At 44.2% G+C, this 25402-nt stretch overlaps 1 protein-coding gene across 1 annotated transcript; it reads right to left on the reverse strand.

Moving 5' to 3' along the window:
- Positions 1 to 435: 435 nt before the first annotated feature.
- Positions 436 to 24924, reverse strand: ankrd33ba (ankyrin repeat domain 33ba). Its single transcript, XM_088919054.1, has 4 exons — positions 24177 to 24924; positions 7094 to 7223; positions 5858 to 5998; positions 436 to 3076 (listed from the first exon to the last, which is right to left on the reverse strand). The coding sequence occupies exons 1-4, from the start codon at positions 24603 to 24605 to the stop codon at positions 2229 to 2231; spliced, it is 1548 nt and encodes a 515-aa protein (XP_088775180.1). The 5' UTR covers positions 24606 to 24924; the 3' UTR covers positions 436 to 2228.
- Positions 24925 to 25402: the final 478 nt, after the last annotated feature.

Below are 25402 nucleotides of genomic sequence, written 5' to 3' on the forward strand. Positions count from 1 at the left end.
TCCTGCCCAGGTGGGGCCGCAGGTCAGCTTGCTCCGCCATCACAGGCCTGCTGGAAGAGCGGGAGACTGCTGCCCCACCGGCTGGTTTCAGAAGCAGCTTCAGGGAGGCCGGATTGTTCCAGCTGGGTGAACATCCCAATTCTTGCACATAGTGCCTTGGGATCTGACCCAGGACCTCAGGACCTTAATTTAAAGACTCCTCCTTTGGAGGAATGCTTAACGGCCGAAATGTTTGGTTTTTTTCCACATCCGCCTGCGGCATTACGCTTTTCTTGCTCTCAGGTTCGGTATATACAAGTCTCACTGGAGCCAGGTGTTGGATCAAGATTGGAATTTGGAACATTTTACAGCCCTGGGAGGGATTAGCCAGTCAAAAGCTCTCGTTTTTTCCTCTTCTCCTCACATGAAAAAAAAACAACACACATCACTTGGGAGAAAACCTGTTGGTTTTTAATATATCTATTAAATTCACATTATTTCAGAACAGCAGCGATATAAAAAAAAAGCCATCCCTTCCAGTAAGTGCATATTATACTCGGTGCACCATCAGCTATCGGAACTGAAAGCACAAAAATGTCTGGGGAGAGTTTGCTTTTACCATTAAGATTCCCCCTGCAGTCGGTCAAAGAAGGCGGCGTATTGCAGATTTCAGAGTCAAGAGTTAAAACCCTCCCGTGTGGCTCACAATATCTGTATACCTCCTGCCTCTTCATTTAAACGTCTCAAACGTAAATGAAAAAGTGGGATCTGGGAAGTTGTTGCTGAAACCTGCAACCAGCCCAGCAACTTCAAAATGAGCTTTAAAATTCTCGGTGAATTCTGGAAAAAAAGATACGGAAACCCATGTCCTGCCATTTCTCAGTATGTGCTAGTGTCAGCTCGTAAGCAGATGACAATTTTTAGAACATGAACACTGACTCCTCAAAGCATACGTGTTTTTGTATACATTTATTGTTTTTCCTCAGTCGACACGTTGTCAGTGCTGAGTTAAGGGCGTACGTGTCTGACATACTGTACGCAGTGAGCTGCTGTCCGTGCTCACAGAGAGACCAGGCCTGTCCTGGGAGGGCAGAGGAGAATCACAATGTCGTTTCCAGTGAGCGCAGCGCGGCTCTGGCCAGGCTGGTGCTGGGTATCCGTAGCGTTTCTGTCACTGTCCGTGATGTGCTGTGGGACCACAGAGATCTGACTTTGCTCTCCACAGCTGCGTTCGTGTGTAGTTCATGAAATTTAGACCTTTACTCAGAACAAGTTTCTGTAGTGCACATTCCTGAGCTGCTATTCATAGATGTACAGTAATGAGGTTTTACATATTTAAAGAATGTATATGGATAATTGTGCAACACCAGCAAACATCTTCCATGGTTAGTGTATTTCTACTCAGTGGCTACTCAGGAAGTGAAGTAAATTTCTACTTGTTGCACTTTAAAAACTTCAATGAGTCACATGAGAAAAAACCTTCAGCACCATCCTTGTTATTGCCATTGCTGTGGCATAAAGATATTTCAAACAGAACACTGATGCGTGTATGTGTATATACTGTATGTGTGCATGTAACTCTTCTCTTCTAAAGAATCTCCTGGTGAGCTGTTGCAGTATAAAATGCATCCAATCATAGAATTTTTTAAATCTCAAATCATTGCAATTTTTTGTTACTCAGCTGTTGTATAAAACTCGCTTTAAAGCTAGGATTTATGAGCAATTATTGTTGTAAAATTATTGCTAAGTTCAGCTGTCACTACCATCAAGTGTTTAAATCCAGGATCTATTTTTAGCCTTGCCTGAATGGGACTATAAGACCTTTAATCAGTGAGATTGGGATTGTCTGGCCTCTATTTTCTGTCTTTGGCTGACTGACCTCACGGAAAAAAGCACAAAACTGGCAGTCATCATCTGCGATTACTGGATACTCAGTGGTTTTACTGTTTTCATCAGCTCGTTTCATCGTGGTCAAGAAATTTGTTTTGTAACCTCAAAAGGGGGCTGAGTACCTGGGGTGTACAGGTGGTAGGAGGGAAGTCTCACAACTGGAGTGCTGTGTAGACAACATGTTTCATCACGGGGAGCCCATCGGAACTCCTTGCTTTGCTGGCCGTGTGTGAATCAGACCTGATTGTCTTCCCCCAGAAAATATAAAGCATCCCCCCTCTTTAAAAGCAATAAATACAAAAATAAATACAAAGCGTCTCAAGTAGTGAAGCGAGAGTGACACCCGAAGGCAGTGGAGGTCAGGCCTTCTTCTTCGCCGACGCCAGGCGTTTCCGGGTGGCCTCTTCAGCTCTCCTCCTCTCCTCCTCTTCTGCCTTCTTCCGCTCCTCTTTCAGTTCCTTGTACCTCCACTTGGGGATCTGCAGGAACTGGCTGTCCTTGACGCTGCTCTTGCGGCGCGGCCGCTCGGGCTGGTACGTGGGCGGGGGCGCCTTGGTCAGCCGCACCTTGGGCACCACGACGCCCGGCCGCACGCTGCTCCTCCTCAGCAGGTGCAGGGGGAGCAGGCTGCCCCGCCGGGCGTCCAGGGCGGACGCCGAGCCGGCCGACAGGCTCTGGGGCTGCAGGCTGGCCCGCCTGTCTTTCTTTCTGGACACGAGCATGACCCGCGAGTTCTGGAAAAGCTTCTTGTAGTTGTTGAGCCGCTCGGGGCCCAGGTTCTTCAGCTGCTCCACGCGCTGCCTCCGCAGGATCTCCTGCACCGCGCCGCGCCGCTTGCCCACGCAGGGGGGGCTCCCCGGGCACACCGTCTGGCAGCCCAGGGCCACGAAGGGGCTGCCCAGGCTGGTCGTCATCCGCACCATGTGGTCCATCACCCCCTCCTCCTCCGGCTCGCCGGGGAACCCGAAGCTGAAGACCGAGCAGAGCGTTTCCGAGAGCTTCTGCAAGCAGCCCTTGGGCTCGCCGGCCTTTGCCACCAGCTCCTTCAGCCGCGGCCACTCGGGCTGGTAGGAGTCGCAGAACTGCTCCGCGCAGGACCGGGCCAGCAGCTGCGCCATCGCCTGGGCCGTCTCGTACCGCGCCGTGAAGAGCGCCCATTCCCGGGGGGTCAGCCGCCGCCCGTGGTCGGTGGCCTCCAGGTCGGCTCCTGCAGGGGAGAGAAGGGCACGGCTGTGGGCTGGTCTCACCGGCGAGAGGCGGGACGGAGGACGGGCGAGACTGAGGACGGGCGAGACTGAGGACAGGGCGAGACGGAGGACAGGGCAGGTCTCGCCGGCGAGAGGCGAGAGGTGAGACGGAGGATGGGCAAGACTGAGGACAGGGTGAGACGGAGGACAGGGCGGGTCTCGCCAGCGAGAGGCGAGACGGAGGACGGGCAAGACGGAGGACAGGGCGACACTGAGGACAGGGTGAGATTGAGGACAGGGCGGGTCTCGCCGGCGAGAGGCGAGACCGAGGACGGGCGAGACTGGGGACGGGTGAGACTGAGGACAGGGTGAGACTGAGGACAGGGCAGGTCTCGCCGGCGAGAGGCGAGACCGGGGACGGGCGAGACCAAGGACAGGGCGAGACCAAGGACAAGGCGAGACGGAGGAAGGGCGAAACGGAGGACGGGGCGAGACCGAGAAAGGAAGCCGCAGTAAACGCTGACTGTCGAAAGCAACGGTTTGAGCCCGAGGGAGGGGATGAAGGTTTTTCCTTTTTACGTAAAACCCTTTGGCATCACCTACAGTACGAGCATCAGAAACGTAAAGGCTTGAAACTGGGAGAAGTCTACTTAACAGGTAATTCATCAGACAGGGGAGTCCACGAGACCAGCAAGGAGTCGGAAATCACCTGTAATCTGATGTAAAACCCTGAGATAAACAATATTACTGTGATTACAGCTAAAAGTAAAACTGATTTTTCCTGATGGTCTACTTTTCAGATCTTGTATTCCTACTGACAAAGCAACCATTCTTAGGAAGACCTGTTATTTTCTCCTTGTGGTTCTTGAAGAAATCACTACAAATCTTTTATTTTAGGCTAAATTCAGCTTCAATGTAAAATGCAGTCTTCACAAAACAATGTTAACTATGAAACTGTTTTTTAACAAATGTTCTGATTGTTTTATGAAATCTGCGATTTCCAACTGAGTCAGACATGACATTTTACTGCTGTTCAGTATATTTCTAGGATGATAATGTCCCACCTGACCTCTGGGTCCCTGTATGTTTAAATTCAATTAGGATAAAATCAGGACAGATTTAAACTAAGATGGAATAATGTATTACCAGCCTCTTCAAAGCCATATCTAAAATTAAAAATACAATTTTCTCTTTACATAAAATAAAGGAAATATTAGTGAAGATGTGCATTGAAAATATTCAAAATTATTCAAAACATGGATATATTTTTGCATTTAAAGCGATATAAATGTCATGATGTAAATAAAAAAATATTTACACAAAACAGTGTAATGTAAAAAATTCACACATCATGTGCGTGGACAAAGTCTCTTAGTACTTCACTTATGGCTTAAATTCATGTAATTGTTTTACCAGCAATTTCCCCATTTTTTTATTCAAAGCTACAGTATGTTCAATAAGGTAACAGTCACTAGTCCTGATTTCAGCCAGTGGAGACACATCTACAAACTAAAAAGACGAGGAGAGCCAATAGTAAGGTAGATTTTTCTCTCAAGCTTGGCTCATATGTACAGTTTGAATTCCTTTGAATTCCAGACCTCTCTGTTTTAGTCTCCATGAGAGCTTCAGTCTTTGTGCATTTTGAAGCGCTACCCTATATTCCCTCGATCTTAACCTCTGTCAGCCTGGTCTGTGTGAAAGGATTCCTTTCCTGTTCAAGGTTTCATCAAGTCCTCGTGAGCTGACACCTCACACTCCTGTGGGGTGCTCACTGCCTCCCTGGCTATCCAGCCTGTGCTTTCACAGATCTCCAGAACATTTTGCTTTCACTCTTTTGGGGATTTGGTGCAGACTAAGAAGGTTGTTTCTTCGGGCTGCCCGGATGCGGCATTCTCTTTAGACCCAAGACAGGCCTGGTCGCTCTCCTTTGCACGGCCTTTACAGCAGCACAACACTCTTGGAGAGAAGAGGATATTTATTTTATATTCTAGCTGACACGTACAATTCCAATAGGACTGTGTGTTTTCGTTCTCCTTGAAGTGTTCGGTTCACGTTTACTGTTTTAGAGTTTGACAGCGGTAGGTTCCCATGTCCCGTTTAACCCACACGAGCACATTTTTCAAGATGTAGCATAATGAATGCACTGCATTCTGTGATATAATACCCAAGAATCATGGCTTAAATAGGCTACAGAAATAACCTTCAATGGTTTTCCACAGAGTCACATTCTCCTGGGGTGAGTGTTTCATAACCCAACAACTGCCAGTAATAAAACACCCCTCCCCACACACACACATTAAAATGTAAACTAACTGCAAAAGTAAATATTTTAAATATTATGGTTCATATATTCAATATTATATTGAGTTATATGTAATACTTTGTTACGCTGTTCCCATTGCATAAATCATGAATACACTGCATTCTGCAATAGATTAAAATAGGGGGTAGTACGGTGGCTCTATGGCTGAGGATCTGCGCCTGTGGCTGGAAGGTTGCCAGTTCGTATCCCGCGGCCGGCAGAGGAATCCTACTCCGTTGGGCCCCTGAGCAAGGCCCTTAACCCCAACTGCTCCAGGGGCGCTGTACAATGGCTGACCCTGAACTCTGACCCCCAGCTTTGTCTCATGGAGAGCAAACTGGGGGATGCGAAAACACAAACTTCTACTATAAGAAACTGTATATGGCCAATAAAGTGATCTTATTGTATCTTTAAATACTCCTGTAAAAATGAGTGCTTCTATGTCAGACGTGCGTGCTAGAGCGTCATCGAGAGCGGTCACGCCCGCGGAGGCCGGTACCTGCGAGCATCAGCGCCCGGACGCACTCCGTCCGGCCCTGCATGGCGGCCTTCATCAGCGCCGTGAAGCCGTGCACATTCCTCCGCTCCAGGTCCAGGCCAGGGAAGTAGTTCAGCAGGTAGTTGGAGATCGTGATGTGTCCTGCGGGAGAGAGGAGCAGCGCAGTCGGAGTCTGAAAGACTGAAGTCCCGAACACGCCGTGACGCCGGCAACCGTCCTGTCACTGATGGCCATCACAGGTACGGCAGTGAAAAATCATCTCTCTTTGCTTTGTACAAGGAAAGACAGTACAGACCTCCTGACTAATGTCACTGCATTTTAGACTCCCATCTCCTGTCAGCATGGCAAAGTACCCTAAGAAAGTCATTACTAACCCACAATAAATTAATTTGACTTATTTTAAGAACATCTCCGTTCTTGAGCACTGATAAGGACAGTGATGTGGTGGAACTATTTCTGTTCTCAGTCTCTTAATTCATAATTGATTACTTTAAAGGTCACAGCAGGCTGGACTTAATTAAACCATTAACTGCTGGGGAGTCTGGGTTTCTTGCAGCATGTTCGTAGTAATGAGCTGTTATGGTTCAGGGGCCCACATTTCATTATAGATTGAACGTTGTTTTAGAAATATGCAGTCTTTCCTTCACATCCACTTCCAACAAACGCTGCTCAGTGCTAATTATGTGTAAACAGATGTATTTTTGTATTTTATTTGTTTTTTAGTATTTTAGAATTTTCCAGTGAAAGAATACGTAGAGCAGGCCTTTACAACACTGTGTGCAGCCTGCCAGTGGGCATACCGTATACAGGAACCCCTAAATGTGCTGTACAGCAGGCTTGTAAAAACAGACACGCCATTTCCTACCACATTGTGTCCCAACAGGAATACTACTAAAACTATCTTCATGCACAGATAAAGACTGTTTTTCTCTTACATTACACTTTAAATCCTGGAAGCTGTGGTTTTGTCAAAACCGCCTGGTCAGAGACAGTTCAGGTCTGCTCTGTTTCACGGTATCTGTGTGGAAGGATGGCGCTGCTGAAAACAGCACAAGGCGAAGTACAAGAGCAGATCAAGCTGAACCTGCAGGGTCACAGACACCCCACTGCTGCGCAATACAGATGTAAAAAGGTGAAACCCAGCAGAAACGCAATTCGATTAAAAAGCCATTAATCCGCCGTCCTGCCCTAGCCCTGTGTTCTTGTTTAATGTGCGCCGAGGACGAGAGGTCGTACCTGCCTGGGCAGCAGTGATGAGGGCAGTGTTGCCTTCTTTGTCCTGCCAGTTCACGTCAACGTAGGGGCACTGGGCCAGGGCTGTGACAACGTCCACATAGCCCTGGTAGCAGGCAACCATCAGTCCAGTCTGAAAAGCACAACAGGTACAGACGCTGAGAGCTCTATTACTGTACGTTCTTCACAAGAACCCGTTCAATTCCACACCCGTTATTCTGTACGGAGACCTGTTCAGGCTGCAGGTGTGAGTGTGATACTGTATCATTGGGCTGAAAGAGGAAGCGGTTGTGTTCAGAAATACAAACTTGCTTTGCAGAACAAGCCCTGCCAGGGAGTGGATTAGATAATTAACACACAGTAGCCATTAACACACAGTAGCCATTCTCTCGTTTTCATTCACAAGTGCCGAAAGTGCTCTCTATGTTCTCCCAGTGCCCTGTTCTTACTGGACTTGCTTTGAGTTTTCGGTGTGTGCCAAAGTTCACAATGAGACAGGGAAGAGCTCAGATGATCAGACCCCTGTGGGGGGACAGAGTCTATCTCTCTCAACTACAGCACGTCGTGTTTCACTGGGAAGCAGCTTCCTGCTGAGAAAAACGATGGGACGTTCCCTTTTACTTTAATTTTGGATTCCTGTTTATTTTTATGACTCTTGTAACACCCCTTATGTGTTATGTCACAGACATACACATTAATCTGATATTTTATCCAGCTACTATAGTTTAATAAAGAAATGATGTAAACTAATCTATCTCACATGTACAGCATACTATATACACAACATCGCTCAGGTTTTGAGCACTGCAATCTTCCAGAAGCTCACACTGTAAGAACAAAAGAGAGCTTACAAACAAGGAGAACATCCAGCCCTTCTATCCTGCTTGGGGCTTTAAAACACACATAAGGATGTATGTACCTGTAGCAACAGAATCAAGGAATAGCCTTCGATATTGCTCCAGCCATAACGTACCGTTACTGTGCTCTCTGAAGCAGAAAACAGAATTTCAGTGCTTATTTTTTTCCAGGAGATCAACAACAACAAAACAATCAAGCCATGAAACACATTATAAGAAAAGGTTTCTAAAGCGCTTGTAACAAAAAGATTGCCACCCACTACACACTGTCAGTCAGGATGCATTTCATTGTGTCAGCATTGTCAACAACACATTCTGGCGGAGAGATGGAATTAAAGCATGGAAACGTGAACAAGCTGGACAGACCCGCGCGGCTGGATGGAGGAACAGCGGTGCTCTGCCCTGGGATGTAAAACCAAGAAAGCTGTAAACAACAGTGACCAAGGTCAAAGAGCTTCAAGTCTTATGGGGCTTATTTGTAAAAGATTCTGTATCTTTTTTTGTTGCAGCCAACTTATCTATTTGTTTTGTATTGGGACAATCAACAGCCGGTTGTTACAGGCAGGCATCTTTGAGCAGCTCAAAGTTCATGAGACCCGAGTCGCTCTCCATTGGGGACCCGGGCCTGGGCCCGGGCCGGTCCTGTGTCCAATCCCAGCACGTTTACAGCTGACTCGGCTGCGGTCTGGGAGCTCAGCAGCACAGAAACACCACGGTCGGGGAGTAACTGCAGACGTGCTGTGAGCGCTGCAGTCCACCTTCTCTTCCAAACCCAGAACCCGGAATTTCAGGACCCCCTGAGAACCCCAGCCAGCTGCTGCTTCCTGTTTGGACCCGAGCCGAGCCTGCGTGGCCCTGCCAGAGCCGAGAAGAAGCTGACAATCCACAGAGACACCAGCATCCACCAGCCTTGGGATCATGATGCTGCGGATGTACCACTGGTCCCCAGTTTTCCGGGGTTTTGTCAGGAGGTGTTTGTGACTTGTTTCCCAGGGAGATCTGGGGGATCCTGCTCTGTCTGGGGGGTTCACCGGTGTGCTGCTCCTGAGAGACACTCCCTGCTCTCTCCATGGTTACCATGCACATGAGCTCAGGAAACCCAACATTTCAAAAAGAGGCCCCGGCAACCTTGAGTGACTGTGAAGATGCGATTTATATTCAGTGAGAATGAAAAACTCTCCTACCACCAGCGCTACACAAAATTTAAATAATGATTCTGTTCTAAAAACAGTCTTTAACAAGCACATTCATAATTTGATCAGAGCGACCTTTCCCGACGGTTTTAATGTAGAATGCTTTATAGAGGTTGGAGTGGTGGCACATAAAATTAACACTGACTGCAAATCAATAACCTTATCAATAAACAGACGAGCACAGAAATACACTTTTGAGAAAAAAAAGTCTCCAATCAATTAGTTCTGCATTACATTATGTCAGCCCCAAAGACCCTTCATTCCTCGCCTCACAGTGAGGGGGAGAAAAGGGCTTTCAGAATCGAATGAGTTGTGCTGGGATATTCCTGTCAGTGTTTGCTTGGTGTACCACGCCAGCACCTTCTACCTTCTCATTAACCCTATTGTTATTTCATTATGCTTGTTCACTACTGTCAAAAGAGAAAGGCTCAACACAGGAAAGGATGGGCATTCCCTGACTGGTCTTCAGAGTGCTGCCCAAACGACCAACTGCCAGGTTTATCATTAACAGCCACGGCCCAAACCTGTTCCCCTTTCCTGCAGGGCCATAATCGTGCAGGGTTTGGATGCCTCTGAACCACTTGTAATATTTTTTACAACGTCTAAGATGGTTTCAAAACAGAATTTAAATAGGGGGATGTAATGTTAAATTTGTATGATGCGTTGGTGACTAATTCCTCATTTGGAAAACTGTGTACAATTTTGGTCGCCATGTTCCAAAGAAAGACAGTGCTGCTCCAGAAAGAGAAGAGCGATCAAGTGCTTTCTTGGTCTGAAAGGAGTGAATTGAGAAGATCACAAGGAGGCCTGATCTAAGCAGTCACAAGCCTCATGGACGTCTTTCACATAAACAATCAATTAGACTTTAGATTGTTGGATCAATTAGATACAAGCAGCCGTGGTTGTTAAGTTCCCCAAATGACCTCCTTTCATTTCTCATCAATCATTATTTACCTGGGAGAAACAGACATTTTGTCCAATTAAGTCTCATCTGTTAACTTAAAAAATAGCTTTGATAAAACAAAAGCCATCTCACCAGTGCAGTATATGATCAATTATATCATCTGAATTTATAATCAATATGTGTAGTCAATGATAATGAGAAAGACTTATTAATATTATTACTTTTTATCTGCAGTACTTCAGGCATGGACATCATCTGTCCCAACACTGTTTCCTTATCGGTGTTTCCCACCTGATGCTCAAATGACACTGCATGGTAAAAAAGCAAACTTCAGTTACTTTCAAGTGACACAGGTCTGGTTGTAGCTTTGGTTCTCTGTGGAAACTTGGTGAAATTAAACCTGAGTTCGTGTAGGAGGCAGTCTCTACAAGAGGGTTTCCAAATTCCAGCTTCTGCCCATATAACAGCTCATAGGCATATATTATTCAACAATAAATGTGAAAAACATAGTTTAATAAAATAAGCTCAAATTCCAGATATCATTCCATTCAATTTTACATTCAAATATTAAAAATTGCCATCTTTACAATGCAAGGTCTTATTTTATGCACAACTGATAAAGTGTCATGTATCAATTCATTGCTTTAGAGCTTCTAAGAGCACACTAAAAATTTTTGACAAATCAAAAATCAAATCAAATGTTCCCAGATTTATTACCTTTCAGTGGAGTTTTCTGGAAATTCTGTATGAACAGCATGAAGTTGTTAAATTTCACACAGCGCTTTAACACCACCAGAGATGTATTCTTTTCACCTAATTTAAAACTGCAAAATTTAAATCAGCTTCCTGCATTTCAACACAAGATTAACTTTAAGCTACATTTCTCCATTAAAAAGTAATAGAAAAGCAAAAAACGCACTTCAATAAAGCTGACTGCAGTTGAAATTGAGGTTTTAAAGCCGTCACGCACTTGTCAACCAACCCCTCCCACCAGAAAACAAAATGATCTCTCAGAGTTTTGATGTTTTATTGTCTATCAGCCCAATGCAGTTGGAGGCTTTGACTGACAGAACTGTGGCACAGGAAACAAAACTGAGAAAGTAACTGGCAAGCCTGTCATTCAAACGTGAACTTCACAATGTACTATAAACTAATCAATAAATACACGAAAGGTTTATTTAACCTAATCAATAAATACACGAAAGATATGTAGTCTCCTGGAGTGATCTCTTTAGTCCCTCTCTCAACTCCTACTGCCCATTCTCATGTTCTTTCGTTTGCCCTCCTTACCCTACCCCTCTGTCCTCTTCCTGCTCTCCCTCATTCCTCTGTGCACTGGAGAGGCTCCACAGACGACTCGTTCTTTTCTGCTGACGCAGCTCCTGAATTTCTCCCCTGCAGCACGATGTTTAAAGAGACAACTAAAAATGAGCACGGTTTGTTTTTTTTCTCGTCAGTTGGAGGTGAACACATTATCATCTCCAGGATGGCTCGGCCACTAGAGGAGCTCAGCTGTGACGCTGCTTCCAGACCAGGTGACGGTTGTTTTCTTTTCAGCCGTGTTGTACACTGACTGTGGCCGGGACCCCCCACGTGCTGGCGCCCCACTGAGCCTGCGATGTCTGCTGTGAGAGGGGCACTGCTGCTCTAATCAGCGCTAACGGCTGTAGGGACAATGCAGCATACATCATGCCAACCTGCAAGTGGCTTGACTTTGTGGACGCTGGAGGGGAGTGTTTGCAGGCCTCGTTTCTCCCATGCCGGTGCAGGAGCTGCAGCAGCAAACTCACTTGGTCAGCGACAGGGGATTCCACATAGGACGGCATACAGAAATACAATCTTCGTGATCGGATGTAAGTGCTTCTGTAGCCCTTAAAAATGGGATTTTGCAGCTGGGACAATCACTGTTACAAACAGGACGTACTCCCTTAGAAACGCATGGATCACATTTTCACAACTTCCTCCCTTCGCCAGGTGGTTAATTACCTTAAGTGAATGGGGATAAATCCAAAATTCTTAATACGCTCTTTCAAAGTCGTGACCCTTCTACTAAGCCAGCTTTGTATTAGGATTCCTACCAAGTTCTCACTCTTCACCATTAGCGCTTCAAAACAAACTCTTTGCATAGGTAAGAAGAGTTTTAATCCATAATCCTCAGCCACCAGCTTTACCTGCAGTCACGTGATTCTCGGTGCAACAGACAGTAGACACATTAACAGAGGGATACTTTGGACCTGTTGTGCTTACAAATGGGTTAGACTGGAATGTTTTTTCTTTGCACTGTTTGCAAAACAGAATATTTTCTGTTTGAGCTGCAGGGTGTTTTTTTTATATTTAAGACACATCAGAAATGATCGAGAGCAAACGAAAATACAAAAGACAACAAGACACCTGCAGTAACAGTCCCTCCTGCTGTCTGCTTTGAAAAAGAATCATTATCGTATCTCCTTCTTTAGGGTAGGTACCACTGATGGGAGCTTGATTGCCGATAGATTTTGCACCTCTTTTTTCAGTGACCAATAATGTAGTTAACGCCCACAGAACTCGGTACCATATCCTTGTGCTTTACCCAGTAAAATCACAGTCGCCTCACACAGCTGTTTCTTACGTGCTGCTTGTGTGTTTGAAATGACAGTATTTATCTGCGAGTAACAGAAGGGTGGTTGATATTGGTTAGACAGGCTGGTGAAATGTCGTTTCATGTGTTCACTGTAGACCGACATGCCGCTGAGCCCATGGCGCTGTTTCACAGAGCCTGACTTCTCCTCTGCGTACCTGCAGGCTTCCACGCAGCCACATCTGACTTCCAGAGGGCTGCTCCGCGGAAAGCCAAAGGCATGTCATTTTCAACAGAGAACCAGAAGGAAGAAATGTAAATTGAGGAAGTTATTTCTACCGAACATGAAACACTTCTGTTAGCAGCAGATACGTACTATCGCCAAAGTCAGTGAAGACCCATGCCACATTTCCCATTAAAAATGCAACAGATTTAAATTTCTCAAATGAAAAGGACTGATTTTTTTAACATTTGCCTAGAGTATAATTCCGCCCTTTACCAGAAAAGGTGAATCAGAAACTCAAGCTGACACTTGACAGCAGAGGGGGACATGCAGGGAATTGTTAAAGACCAAGGATATGGAGTCCATATAGAATGAGTGGCAACCATTTAAAGCACAGATTTTAGGCAAGCAGCAGTCCAAATGGAATATAAAACATAAAAAACAAGGTCCACTTAAGGAAAAGGGAGTACAATGAACTGCAAGCATGGGTTAAAATGTTTTGGGAATATCATGTTCAGTTTTGTTCACCAGGATACCAGGCAGATGTTTGTGTTCTGCAATCAGAGAAGAGCAGCCACATTCCTTCCTGGGCTGCAAGGAACATTCTAGACAGAGTGGGATAGATCTTATTCAAGTATTACACATTACTGAAAGGTATTGAAAAAGTCCCACTGGACTTCTTCAGAGTCCACAGTGGAACACAAACCAGAGGACACATGCAGAAACTTTCAACTTCATTAAACCTGAGAACAAGTTAAGAGCCGGGTTTCTTTCAAGAGAAGGCTGGATTAGATCATTGGACAGGATAGCTACTGAAAAAAAACAAAGCTAGATGGGCCAAATAGCCTACTGAAAATGTTATTTTATCCCAACAAAGTCTGATGTATTTGAAAGGAGCTGGAACAGGTGCTTCACTTGCACTGATGCACCAGCTGGAAACCAGAAGGCGGATCACATGGTGGCAAAACACAACAGTGGCAAGGTAGCAGTTTCCAGCCCTTGACTTTTCGAAGGAAATAGTGCTGAGTCTTGCTGCTCTGCTCTGCAGTTTGTATTTTGAAAAGCTCCTGATAGTGCTGGTGTTATCTGCATATCTGTAGCCACTTGTCGTCAGTACAGTATTTTCCCCTTCTTTCCCGAATGTAATGATGTTACAAGCTTTAAACTGATTGTTAAACCCTCAAGACAACATTGCTCTTTTCCGTTGCCGATAAATGGAAGGTTTCTTTCACAGACAAGCACACATCGATAGCCTGTCCCCACACTACCAGATCTCAGTAAAGAGCCACTGCCGTTCTCTGTCAACGCCACTGAAAAAGATGCACCAAATTACCGAGCTGGGACTTCATAAATGAGGCAGGCATAAAAACATCCTTGCGAAGGCTCAGAATATCACTCAGAGATTGGCTTTCCTGCCAGTGCTCCTGTTACCGCATTTGGAAATTAAGACTCTTCATTGTTTCACAGGCAACAAAACCTGGCATTTGTAATATTGTGCTTCACCAGGAAGTCCTCTAGGCATTTTAATACGACTACAAGGTTAAAGATGTAAAAATATCAGAATATACACATGTGGGTGTATACACTTAAATGCTAATAGAGCTAAATCTATCAGTGTTCAACTTTTCTAATTCAAGGTTTTGCGCAATTTTACTAAATGGAATTCATAGAAATGCTCAAATGGAATCCCAAGAGGAAATATTTTTGAATACTCCTGAGATAATATTGCCTCATTTCACAATAATCACAGCATGATATCACAACACGAGGCGAGTTGTTTTGCAATAATTATTGTGTTGTGAACCATTTTTTTAAACGGACAGCAGACGATAGTCAATAGTTTTATTGTTAACAACAAAGCAAATAAAAAGCAACCACAACTTGTTTTACTCAATAATTAAAATTAGACTGGTGAAGGGTAACTCACGTCATGCTAGGGTTTAAGAAGTCTGTTGTCAGCCCAGCAATATCAGCCCCATAGGTTTCTTCAGAGTGAACAGAGAATCAAGAATTAGAGGAGATAAGCCGATACTGTGCTGAAGTCCAATTAAAAACCGAGAACAGGAGGCACTTCTTTCACACAAAAGGTCATAGGAGTCCAGATTAAGCCCCCCAGCCATGATGATGAAGCCGATACCCTGGCTTCTCTCAAGAAATGGCTGCTTAAGATCCTGAGATCAATTAACTACCACACAGGCTTGATGGGCCGCGTGGCCTCCTCTCAACTGCAACCTTTCTTATGTGGTGCATAACCAGCTGAAATCAATCATGTACTCTACTTTCACGTCAATGGGAGTAAGTACACATCACAATTTCTGTTTTGCCATTCTGTAATGCACTAGGGACTGACATGCTGTGCCCTGAGACGGCAGACCTGGAAACTGACCCAGGGCTGAACCCTTTCTAATCATCCTCAAAACTGGTCAATTGCTCTGATTGATACAATGCGCTACCTGCAAGTACAAAGACGATACAGGAGAGTTTTACGGCGAGATCAGACCAAGATATTGCTGTATCAGAAGAGCTGGAAGGCTTAAAGTGTGCAGAAAGACAGGAGCTGCAGACGTCTAGACCTTCTCCACCTCGTCTGTGGAGCCTGGTGGAGGGCGTGCCCCTTCCCCACAGCAGAAGGAAGAGGTTAGGGTTAGCCAGCACCCACAAATTTACCTGGCTCTTTTCTCTGCCTCCACGGTCTATTACTGGGATGTGAATTAGGGCTTGATTCGAATAAGAACACTGTTTTACTGCAACACTTGCCTTTATACCTGTCCCATTTGGCACTGTTGATCTTGGTTTTAATGAAAGAATCTTGGTTTTTATTACTGCATGTGCCTTCTGTGCTGTGTGGCAAGAGCTACATCACTAGAAAAGGTGATTTTACACTGAAGGAAATAAAACACCTGAAACATTGCAAAAGTATCTTCGTCCTGCCACTCTTGGGCTCTTTGATTTGTAGAACGTTTTGGTACAGCTTAAAAACAAGGTGACATGTATCTGGACAGATGCCATTGGAGGAAACACGATGCACTGCATGCTGTGGTTTTCAGTGGCTGTGAAACTGTGCCAATCACTTCTTTAGCTAGGGAGCTATGAAATGAAACAGATCTCTCCTGCCCATATGATTCAGCCCTTGGACCTGCCACAGGGATTCTCCGAGACAGCCAGGGCCCTACTGCCCTCATTTCGGCCATAATCGGGCTTTTTGGGAGCCATGTGCCGGATAAACCAGGTCAGCAGGTGACTCACAAAGCGCAGCTGTCTGCTAAAGCAGGGGATTATTCGCTTTCAATCAGCGTGTGTAAATGTACCGGCAAAATTCAGCGGAAAGGTTTTTCTTTTAGACTCAATGGTGAGGCTTTCCTTTTAAATTATCTCTCAAATTCAGCACAATGCTTTTCTATTCCTCTAAGATTAATTTGGAAGGGGCTTTGTAATTAATCCCTTAAGTAGCAATAAAGTAGGAATTTTATACCCTTCTCAGCACTGAGCTACTTTTCCTCTTCATTGCTGTGCTGATACGTGAGGATGTATAACTGTTTAAATTGCTCAGCCCAGTTCATTCTGCACCGATTCTCTTATGTTTCCTCTTGATCGAAACATCTTCCCCATTCCTGTATCTCAGATGGGCGGTGACTGGGGAAGGTGGGGCAGGGGAATCATTTGTTTGTTTTCACTGTTTAATTAAATTATAATGAACGCCAAGGAATAGCTGAGATCATTTAATTGTGTTTTGAGAATCATTGATGCTAGCAGAATCCTCTTAACATGTTTAATCTCAGTTTATATATGCAGTAACAGTATTTCTTTTTCACAGGCAGTTAAAAAGAAAGGGAAATTGCTTTCCTCCTACAACAGCAAGTGAGACACACATCTGTTCCTGGGCTTACTTTCACTTGCTCTCATTCCAACACACACTCTCAGCTGATCAGGCAGCTGTCGACTGGATTCAGACAGTTGTTTCTCAATCACTCTAGAAAATGACATTAAGCACGTCTGTCTACATAAAGGCATTTATAAACATGAATGTTGAAAATTTAAAATTAAATTATAGCATTACTTAATGTTGGTGACTGAACAGGGGGAGAATAGGTGAGGCACAAATGAGCCCCAGTCACAACACAGGAATTTTGGAGAGTAAACACTGCAATTATCCCCCACTTGTTTTAAAATACCTGTCCAATTTTTCAAGAAATAACCGAAATGCCACAAACAAGTAACTTCAATGCAGCTTTTATAGAGGTTTTAAAATAAACAAATAATTCATGCAGCTAGTGAAAATATACACTACAAATACAAAATGGGAAACACAGAGCTCCTGTTCTTATGAAAAAGGCTGAGGTGTTTATGTAGACACATTATTTACTGCACATTCTAGACAATGTGGAGAAGCAATTAAAAAGGCAAAGAAAATGCTAGCATACAGAGTTAAAAATGCAGAACTTAAATCAGGAGATGTTATGTTAAAATTGGATACGGCACTAGAAAGACCTCATTTAGAATACTGTGCACAATTCTGGTGACCACAATATAGGAAATATGTCACTGCTCTGGAATCAGTCCAGGGAAGAGCAACCACATACATTCTGGGCCTTAAAGGAATGTCCTGCGCTTACAGGGTGAAAGACCTGGACCTTTCAGTCTTGAACACAGATGATGATCCTCAAGGTTATTGCCAAAGTTAACACAGTGGACGTCTGCGGTGAAACATGAACCAAAGGACATACTGTAGGTGGAAAGTATGTGGAAGCACTTCTTTAAGCAAAGGTCTGTGGGAGATTGGAACAGCGTAGGCACCTTGTTTTAGAAGCTGATGCGAGAGCTACTGAACGTTTAAAAAAACGGCAGGACCAAATTCTCCAATTAATCAGCTACTACATATCACACGGGCTAGATAGGACATATTGAGTCAGTCTGTCGTTTGTAGCCATTCTTATGAACCATCCTTCTAATGTTCCGTCTTTAACATGTTTCACTCTCTTGACCTGGGTATCTGGGTCCAATCTTAAACCAGAGTCAAACCCTTTCCATGTTGCTGTCCCTGATACTACAACTTTCTTTTTACAAGCTTGAAAGGCAAAACTGAAGGCGAAAAGGGACAGAGCACTAGCTATTCCAAAGAAGCCTCTGTAGCTCCCGCCATACTGACACACTGCTGTATTCTCCTCCGAGCTCAGTATTATTAACATGGTCAGCTGATGTCACAGTTAGTACATTCTAGTCTGGCTGCTTGTGTCAGGCCAAGGAAACTGTGCTTGCTGTTTCTGTTTCATGAGCTAGAATTGAATTTTAGTGTAGTCCCTACATGTCCTTAATCTGGATGAGGGCTCATCTGAGTACTGCACTACATCTGCACTGCACCTCACCTGTGCATTTAGTGCATTACCCTACATCACTGTTTTTACAGGAGAAATCCTAACCAACAGCAGATGAGCTGGCTCAGTTTGACAGAATGGTTTTTTGTTGTTCTCATTTTTCTCTTGCTGTGGGTGTGCCTTTATACTGCTTATTTGTTCACACAGTTTCAGCTTGCCACTGCTTGACTAAGTTGCTATCCCTCTGGGTTTCCTGTGAAGATGTGAATGGGATATTAAACGCATGCAAACAACCCACTGAAACGTAAAGAAAAGTTGACATGACACACACACACATCCCGGAAGACTGTCTGAAGAGCAGAAGAAAGATGCACTGTGACCGCCTGGCCCTGACTAATGGGATACTTCTTATTGGTGATTGGAGGATAAAAGCATTTCATAAACCAGCAGCCTGCAATCTGGACATCGCAATCAATACAATGTAACAGCTTTCAGTCTGTTCGAACCTTCAAAGCTTCAGAGAAGTGCCATTGCTTATTTTACAATGTTTTTATCTTTTAAATTTCATGACAATGTTTTATTAAGATTTAAATCCTCAGAGATTCAAGATGAAAGAATGTAACATTTATGCCAAAGAAAAAGCAGGATAAAGTCATTTCAAATCTGTGCAAACTTGCAACAAAAACTATTAAACAATCGGTGGCTGAGTAGCTTTATAATGTCAAAGAGGTAGGAAATAAGGGTGTTTAATTCATGAACTAAACATCTTTTTAGGTCTACAGAGCAGGAATGCTATGAATGGCTGCATTAGGTAGTGATTCATATGATAAACATACATCAGCATTGAAAACATGATGAGTTTAACCCTCAGGCAGGATCAAACAATGCCCTAATGTTGTGTCTTTAACATATATACACTCACTTGACCTGGTACCTGGGGTACCCTTTACCCTAAAACAAGATGTTCCTCTAACCGCCTGAGCTCAGGTCTGTTGGATGGACTCCTCAGCCAAGGCTGAAGTCTGCTGAAATCAGCTTTCATTCGAGTGTGCTGCACCACCCTGACAAAACCATCTTGAAGTGCCAGAGCAGCATTTATGGTTCCTTGGCCAAAGACCAGTCAATTAAAGATGGCCCTGTAGTACAGAACACGTTGCATGTTGTATGTTGTATAGTATATTGTCAGCAGAATTGAAGGTACTGATGTATATCGGTGTATGTACTAGGGCTAATCAAGGAAATATTGTGATTGTTCCTTGGCCCATTGTGTCTTGGGAAACACTATGATTTATTGCTTGTGTTGATAATTAGATGTCTTGCCTATTCAAGTCAATTAATCTGTAGCAATATTGTAGAAAGAGATGGCTGCCCCTAGAACAGACTCTTGGTTGACTGCCAGGTACTGTTGTGAGCTGTGATTATGGAAAAAGGGGTTCATTTCTATTAAATTGCTTGTCTAGAGCAGTACTGTAATAGTGGAGGGGAAGACAGTACTGTTGGGCTGAACCACAATTACCTGCATTCGAAGGAAATTCATTGCGATATGGGCAACAGTTTCAAATCACACACAGAAACGTGAACTTGCAGCTCTGTACCAAGACAGACGCAGGTTAAAGTAGTTTAGCAGGAAAAGAAAAATTAAGAACCAAGAGAACACAAGAACTACAACTATAAAATAGTTGCCACTCTCTTACTGTACTCTCTGTGTGCTGCGATTTACTGGCCCAGTTTCGAAACCTATTTCAATTACTACGACATGGTCAACAAAACAGGTCTTCAGAAACGAAGCAGGTTGGTTACAATCGATTTGTTGACCATGACAATGCAACTGACAGGTGGGTGTAATTCATCACGTTCCTCGGAGCTCACAGTAAGGACGGCCGTACAGCTTGTTTCATTCTCTAGATTGATTCTGTTCTGCACAAAGCTTACAGATTTCTGTATCCAAGTTCTCTGCTCTACAACCTAATTCCTGCCATCACAGTCACAGGGGAACTAGATTGACCTGTGTTCCTGGGTTTTTCAAGGAAAAAGACATAAGAGGCAGAAACATAAATCTCTGAAAGGATTGTAACAAATCAAGGCATTTGCACACTACAGCCAATCAGGAATTCGTTGTTCTGGCAGTCAAGCTCATTGCAGACTAGGTGCCAGATGAATGTATCTGGAGATGAACCTTCAAGATGAACCTTTACGTTGTTGCCTTCAATTCCTGGGATGTTGTGTGGAGTTTGTATGTTCTCCCTAAGTCTGACTGGGTTTCCTCCCACAGTCCAAAAACATACAATAGGTTAACTGGCCTCTGGGAAAACTGGCCCTAGTGTGAGTGTGCCTGTGTGCCCTGCGATAGACTGGCGTCCCCTCCAGGGTCCCTGCCTTGCACCTGTTGCTTGCTGGGATAGGTTCTGGCTCCCCTACCACCCAGTCTGCCTGGCTGGCTGGGCCCAGGCGCCCTTGTGTAAACCCCCTCAGCCCCACTCACCGGAGGACCTCTTCTCTGCCCACCATGTCCCACTGTAGCAGTCACCTCATTCTGCCTCCTATAGCGCCAGACACACCTGTGTGTCGGGTGGGACCTCCTGGGGATACGGCCAGGCCCCCAGTCTGATGTCCCCCCAAGGGTGATGACAGCACCTTACAGCACTACTTCTGGCAGAACAAGACACCACTAAAAGCGAATATCACCAGCTCCTCCCGCTGAGTGCACTGTCCCTTCTTCACTGCATCTCCAAATTTGTAAGAATTTTCACCCCCCCCCGAAGACGTGACATCTGATGCTTCTTCATGTCCAATGATAAACAACCTGACTTCAAATGTCTCTTCCTAGATTAACTGCCATGTAAACACAGAAGTGATAGAAGTGAAATTGTTACAGTTACCACCTATAACTTCACTCACAGTTTGTGACTCAAGTGCCCTTTATCAACATTCAGTAACATTCCAGTAATGGAGACTTTATCTTTCCAGAAAACGAGTGAAAGAGGCCTCAAAGATCTTGTGTCCCAGCTGAAAGTCTCCCTAAATAATTGTAGCCACAATGTTCTGTTTTCTGTAATGTTTCATAATACTGTGAAGACTACAGACTAGATCTGGGACCTCTACTGCACTACTGAAAATCACAGCACTTATACTGATGGAATAGTACCAAAATTAACAGTGTCCAATTAATAAATTAATACATTATCCGAAAGGTGAATTATAGTATATCTTTAACAGTTCGTTAATAATTAAGATTCAGTCTTGCACTTATATACCACATCTTCACTGAAACAATGTCATGGTTTCTGCCTCCTTAATTAATTGTGGAATCGAGAGCTGTAGATATGAAGTGTAATAAGTCAATGGCCTCAGCTCCCGCTTGGTACATTCAGGAGAGCACAGTCCTGGCATCGCTGTGGCCAAGCAGCAGTGCAAGAGGCAGGGCATCCGAGGAGAAGGAGCTGAGAACGTTTAAGGCAGGATGTTCACACCTGCAGCCCATGCCAAGCCCCAGCACCGGACTGACGTGTCAAGAGTAATGTCGAAAGCCCATGCTGAGAGCTCTGAAGCATGCCAATGTCTTGAAGCGGACACACGAGGTCCTGCAGAAGTCCTGCCTCAAGCTAAAAAGATTCAACTCCGCCCATTGGCCTGGCCAGCACTCCTGAGGGTTTTGTGTGCGTCGACCAGCTGAACACAAATTTAACTTCCACAGGGCTCATTCACTGTCACACAAGAGGAGCGTGCTCAGTTATCCCAGACTTCTCACCTCCCAGGATAGAGTTGGATGCTGTTGTTGTTTATTCCCCCAAAAATGGAAACTGACAGGATGCCACCCAGCTTTCTGTCACTTCACCTTGACAGCACCCAGCAGCTTCTCACAAGTCAGTAGGTTGTGTGCTTTATTATTACTACATTATTTTAGAACTGCATAAGTCTGCCTTGGATTTCAAACACTACCTGTGTTGCGTGTCTATTCCACAATTAGTCAATTAATTGATAAGTGCACTTCAGTTCAAAGGGAGCAGTCTTCTACATCCGTGTGGGGAGCATTAGAAAACGATTGCAAATGTTTCATATCTTCAGGAACTACATTTCTAAGTGTAGAGACTCAAACACGTAAATTCCTGTTATGATAATTAATCATTGCATGTATTTATCTAGTGCTTTACATATAGGAGGAGACCCTCCCACCAGCCCCAGCTGGGTGACATGCAGCAGCCCCACTGAGGGAAAGGGGAGAAATGTCTTCAGCTTCTAAATAAAGGGGGAGCTTTTAGGAAGCCCAGAGTGAAATTTGATCATACCTGAAGTTCACACCCCTACTCCTGTACATGACACCCTGAAATCTTTATTACCCAAGTACTTGGGACCTCCAAAAGCACTGTGCTCCTGGTCACCCTGCTGGAGCTCTAGTTTAGACATCAGGTCTAGAGGAGAGAGCACCACCTACTGGTCAATCAGCATTACCAACAGGAGCCACCTGGTTTTCCTCAGGCGATAACAAATCGATCCGTGAGCCTGAAGTCGTGGTCTAAGGGCAAGGGCAGATTCAAAGCCACGGTTTCCATTCAGTAAAGTTTAAGCGACGGCAAGTTATGAACTCCAGAGCGAGAGAGCACTACCGGGCACAGAATGACGTGAAGTGAGGGTTTAAAAGTAGGAAGGTGATGGTAGAAAGCTGGAGATAATTAGTTACCTCGTGCGGCGGCGCTTAGGGGCGATTAGCTGCTTGCGGCGAGTAGCAGCCGTAACAGTACAATGATTACTTTTTTTCTCTGATTTATGTTTGAGGAGTTCAAGCCAAGTTTTTATCTTATTGACAATTTATGTAAATATCACAAAAAGTAAGAGAAATGCATTGGATTAACTTCAACCTTGGGAGGAACTGTGAATTTTTAAGTGTTGCTTGTTGCAGTAATGTCTGCAAACCGTGAGGTTACTCAGCATGTTCTCTGAAGAGCTGACAGAATGCAACTGTCTCAGGGATCGGGTGTTTTTAAAAACTTCATAGGCTTATTGTGTAACATTCGCTTAAAGCATGAGAGGTTTATCTTCAGGGCTAGATAGCACAGGAGTTTAAACAGTTATGAAGCTCAAGGGCAACTGGCGGACTTCATAAAGCACCATGGGTACTTAGAAAATGACTTATCTAAGTAATGACAATAAGTGAGAGAGAAATTATTTTCAAAAATATCTGTTCCCTTTCTTTTAAAAGCCAATAAAGCTATTTGAATTTAAATATGATGTCAAAAATGACACTGCTCTAAATGAAAACTCAAATATTTTAAATCGGTTACTGTTTTCATTAAGTTCAATAACTGAAAATGGGGATGTTTTCGTTTTTAAAAAGTATCCCATGCGTATCTGTCCGGGGGAAGGGGCGCACCTCGTTTGTCCAGTCATGATCATGTGTTACTCTTTCTAATGCTGCATGGTTCACATCGTGTTGTTGTGCCTCCTCAAAGATCGAAGTGGTGCAACAAGTGTTTTCTTTCTGTATAAAGTTTGCTTCATGATAACATTTCCTCATTACTATCCAGTTAGCTCAAAGCATGCAGTCAATAGCACAGTGTGGTCTGATAGGTTAACGATTAAAGGCATACAGGACACTAGCAAAAACATGTTTTTGCAACGGCCTTGATTAATGATTGATTCATCAGTAGCTTTATGTATCATTTTACAAACACAAACGCCACGCTTGAAAACGCTTCTTGCTTTAAAACTCGTGGAACAGTACCATGGAATTTCCAAGATAAAATACAGTTTAACAGAAAAGACTATTTAAAAATATTTTCCAGGAACAAAAACAGAAACCAGTCCTGGACAGGGCATGACGTATTCACCTGAAATCCCAGCTTTGTTTCTTCAGTTCCGCGGGAATTGTGCTGTGGTCTTCCAAACTACTTTCAAGTATCTTTCAACTTGCTGTGGTAAAGCTGATACAAGTTTTCACCCGTTTAAAAACTTAGGAAGGGGATTGGACAAAACAGACCCCCATTCACACACCTCCCCCCAAAAATGTAAATGTTTTAAAAATCCTGTGAACACAAACACTTACCCTGTTGTTCTTGTCTGTTTCTTTCACTTCTGCCTCCGTCACCCCCTGTCTGATCATGACTTTGACGATGATGGGGTTGTTGGTACAGCACGCCTGGAAGAAGGAGAGAGGAGCCGGGCTCTCCGGAGTCTGACCCCTCTCTTCATCCGAGAGGGAGAGGTCGTCAGGAGGGTAGAAAGAGTCGTCCGAGGCGATGCTCCGGGTATCCGGTAACTCGGAGAAATCGTCGTACTCTTCATAATCATCCTCCTCTTGGTCCGAGCCGACGGAACCGAGAAATTCGTCGTTTTCTGAATTTAGGCTTGCAGACGGGTCCGCTGTGTTTGTAGGTTTCTCTTCCACCCCGCCTCCACTTTTACTATGCTGAACAGGCTTGATCTTGACAGGAGAGTGTCCTCCTCCGTCCCTGTCGTCCGCTATCAGCACCATTTAACCCCCAATAAATGTCCTCAGGGCGAAAAATTGACGCACTTGCTACATAAATCAGTTTTTCTTGACCTTGTCGTACATGTCCTGAACAGAAAGGCTATAACTTTCTTACTAGTACCACATAGTGTGTAACTGATATATATATACTTTGATTTGTAGACGAAAAAACTGATGCTTTCAAACTATTCTCTTCCATTATTCAGAAACTGGATTACGCAGTGACACAAAAATCCTGTTTACTTTTTTTTTACCAGAAACATTCGTGAAGTTTTAAAGCGAACATTCAAAAGTCGTTAAGAATCCGTTTCTGTATTCACACATTTTCTTCAGTTTGTGAGGATTCATGTCACTGATTTCATTTGAAATAGAAGAATCTGCAAACATATAACCATGGCATGATCATATAAAAAATCCCATCTTCGAACTTCCCCTGACATTCCCACAGTAAACTGAGTGCGTCTTCCCATAGGGTGATTTCATTAAAAAAAATCCCTGAAAACTTTAGGCGCTGCCTAAAATAGTTTGGTGAGTCGCTAACGGACAAAGAGAAAGTAAAACGACCTCATCCACCACAAACGCTAACCGTGAAAGAGACATTTGCAAAACTGCAGCCCGGTAATCCGATTATCCTCCCTCTCTCCCTCTCTGAGAAGATTGAATCTCCAGTTTAAAATGTTGACATCAGGCATCATTTTATAATAGCCAGATTTAACTAGAGACTTGAACTCGAAGCCGGGAACCCATGCTGACTATAACTTGTGTCACTTTGAAAGGCTGCGGACCAGCGTCTTGAGTCT

This window comes from Atractosteus spatula, chromosome 6 (genome assembly GCF_055471065.1).
Source record: "Atractosteus spatula isolate fAtrSpa1 chromosome 6, fAtrSpa1.hap1, whole genome shotgun sequence".
Lineage (NCBI taxonomy): Eukaryota > Metazoa > Chordata > Actinopteri > Semionotiformes > Lepisosteidae > Atractosteus > Atractosteus spatula.

Coding starts and splice junctions, on each gene's coding strand:
- ankrd33ba (XM_088919054.1), bottom strand. CDS start 24,605: ATGGTGCTGATAGCGGACGACAGGGACGGAGGAGGACACTCTCCTGTC. Junction 5,999..7,093: donor CATCACTGCTGCCCAGGCAG/GTACGACCTCTC, acceptor TCTCTCCCGCAG/GACACATCACGATCTCCAAC. Junction 3,077..5,857: donor CCGGGCGCTGATGCTCGCAG/GTACCGGCCTCC, acceptor TCTCCCCTGCAG/GAGCCGACCTGGAGGCCACC.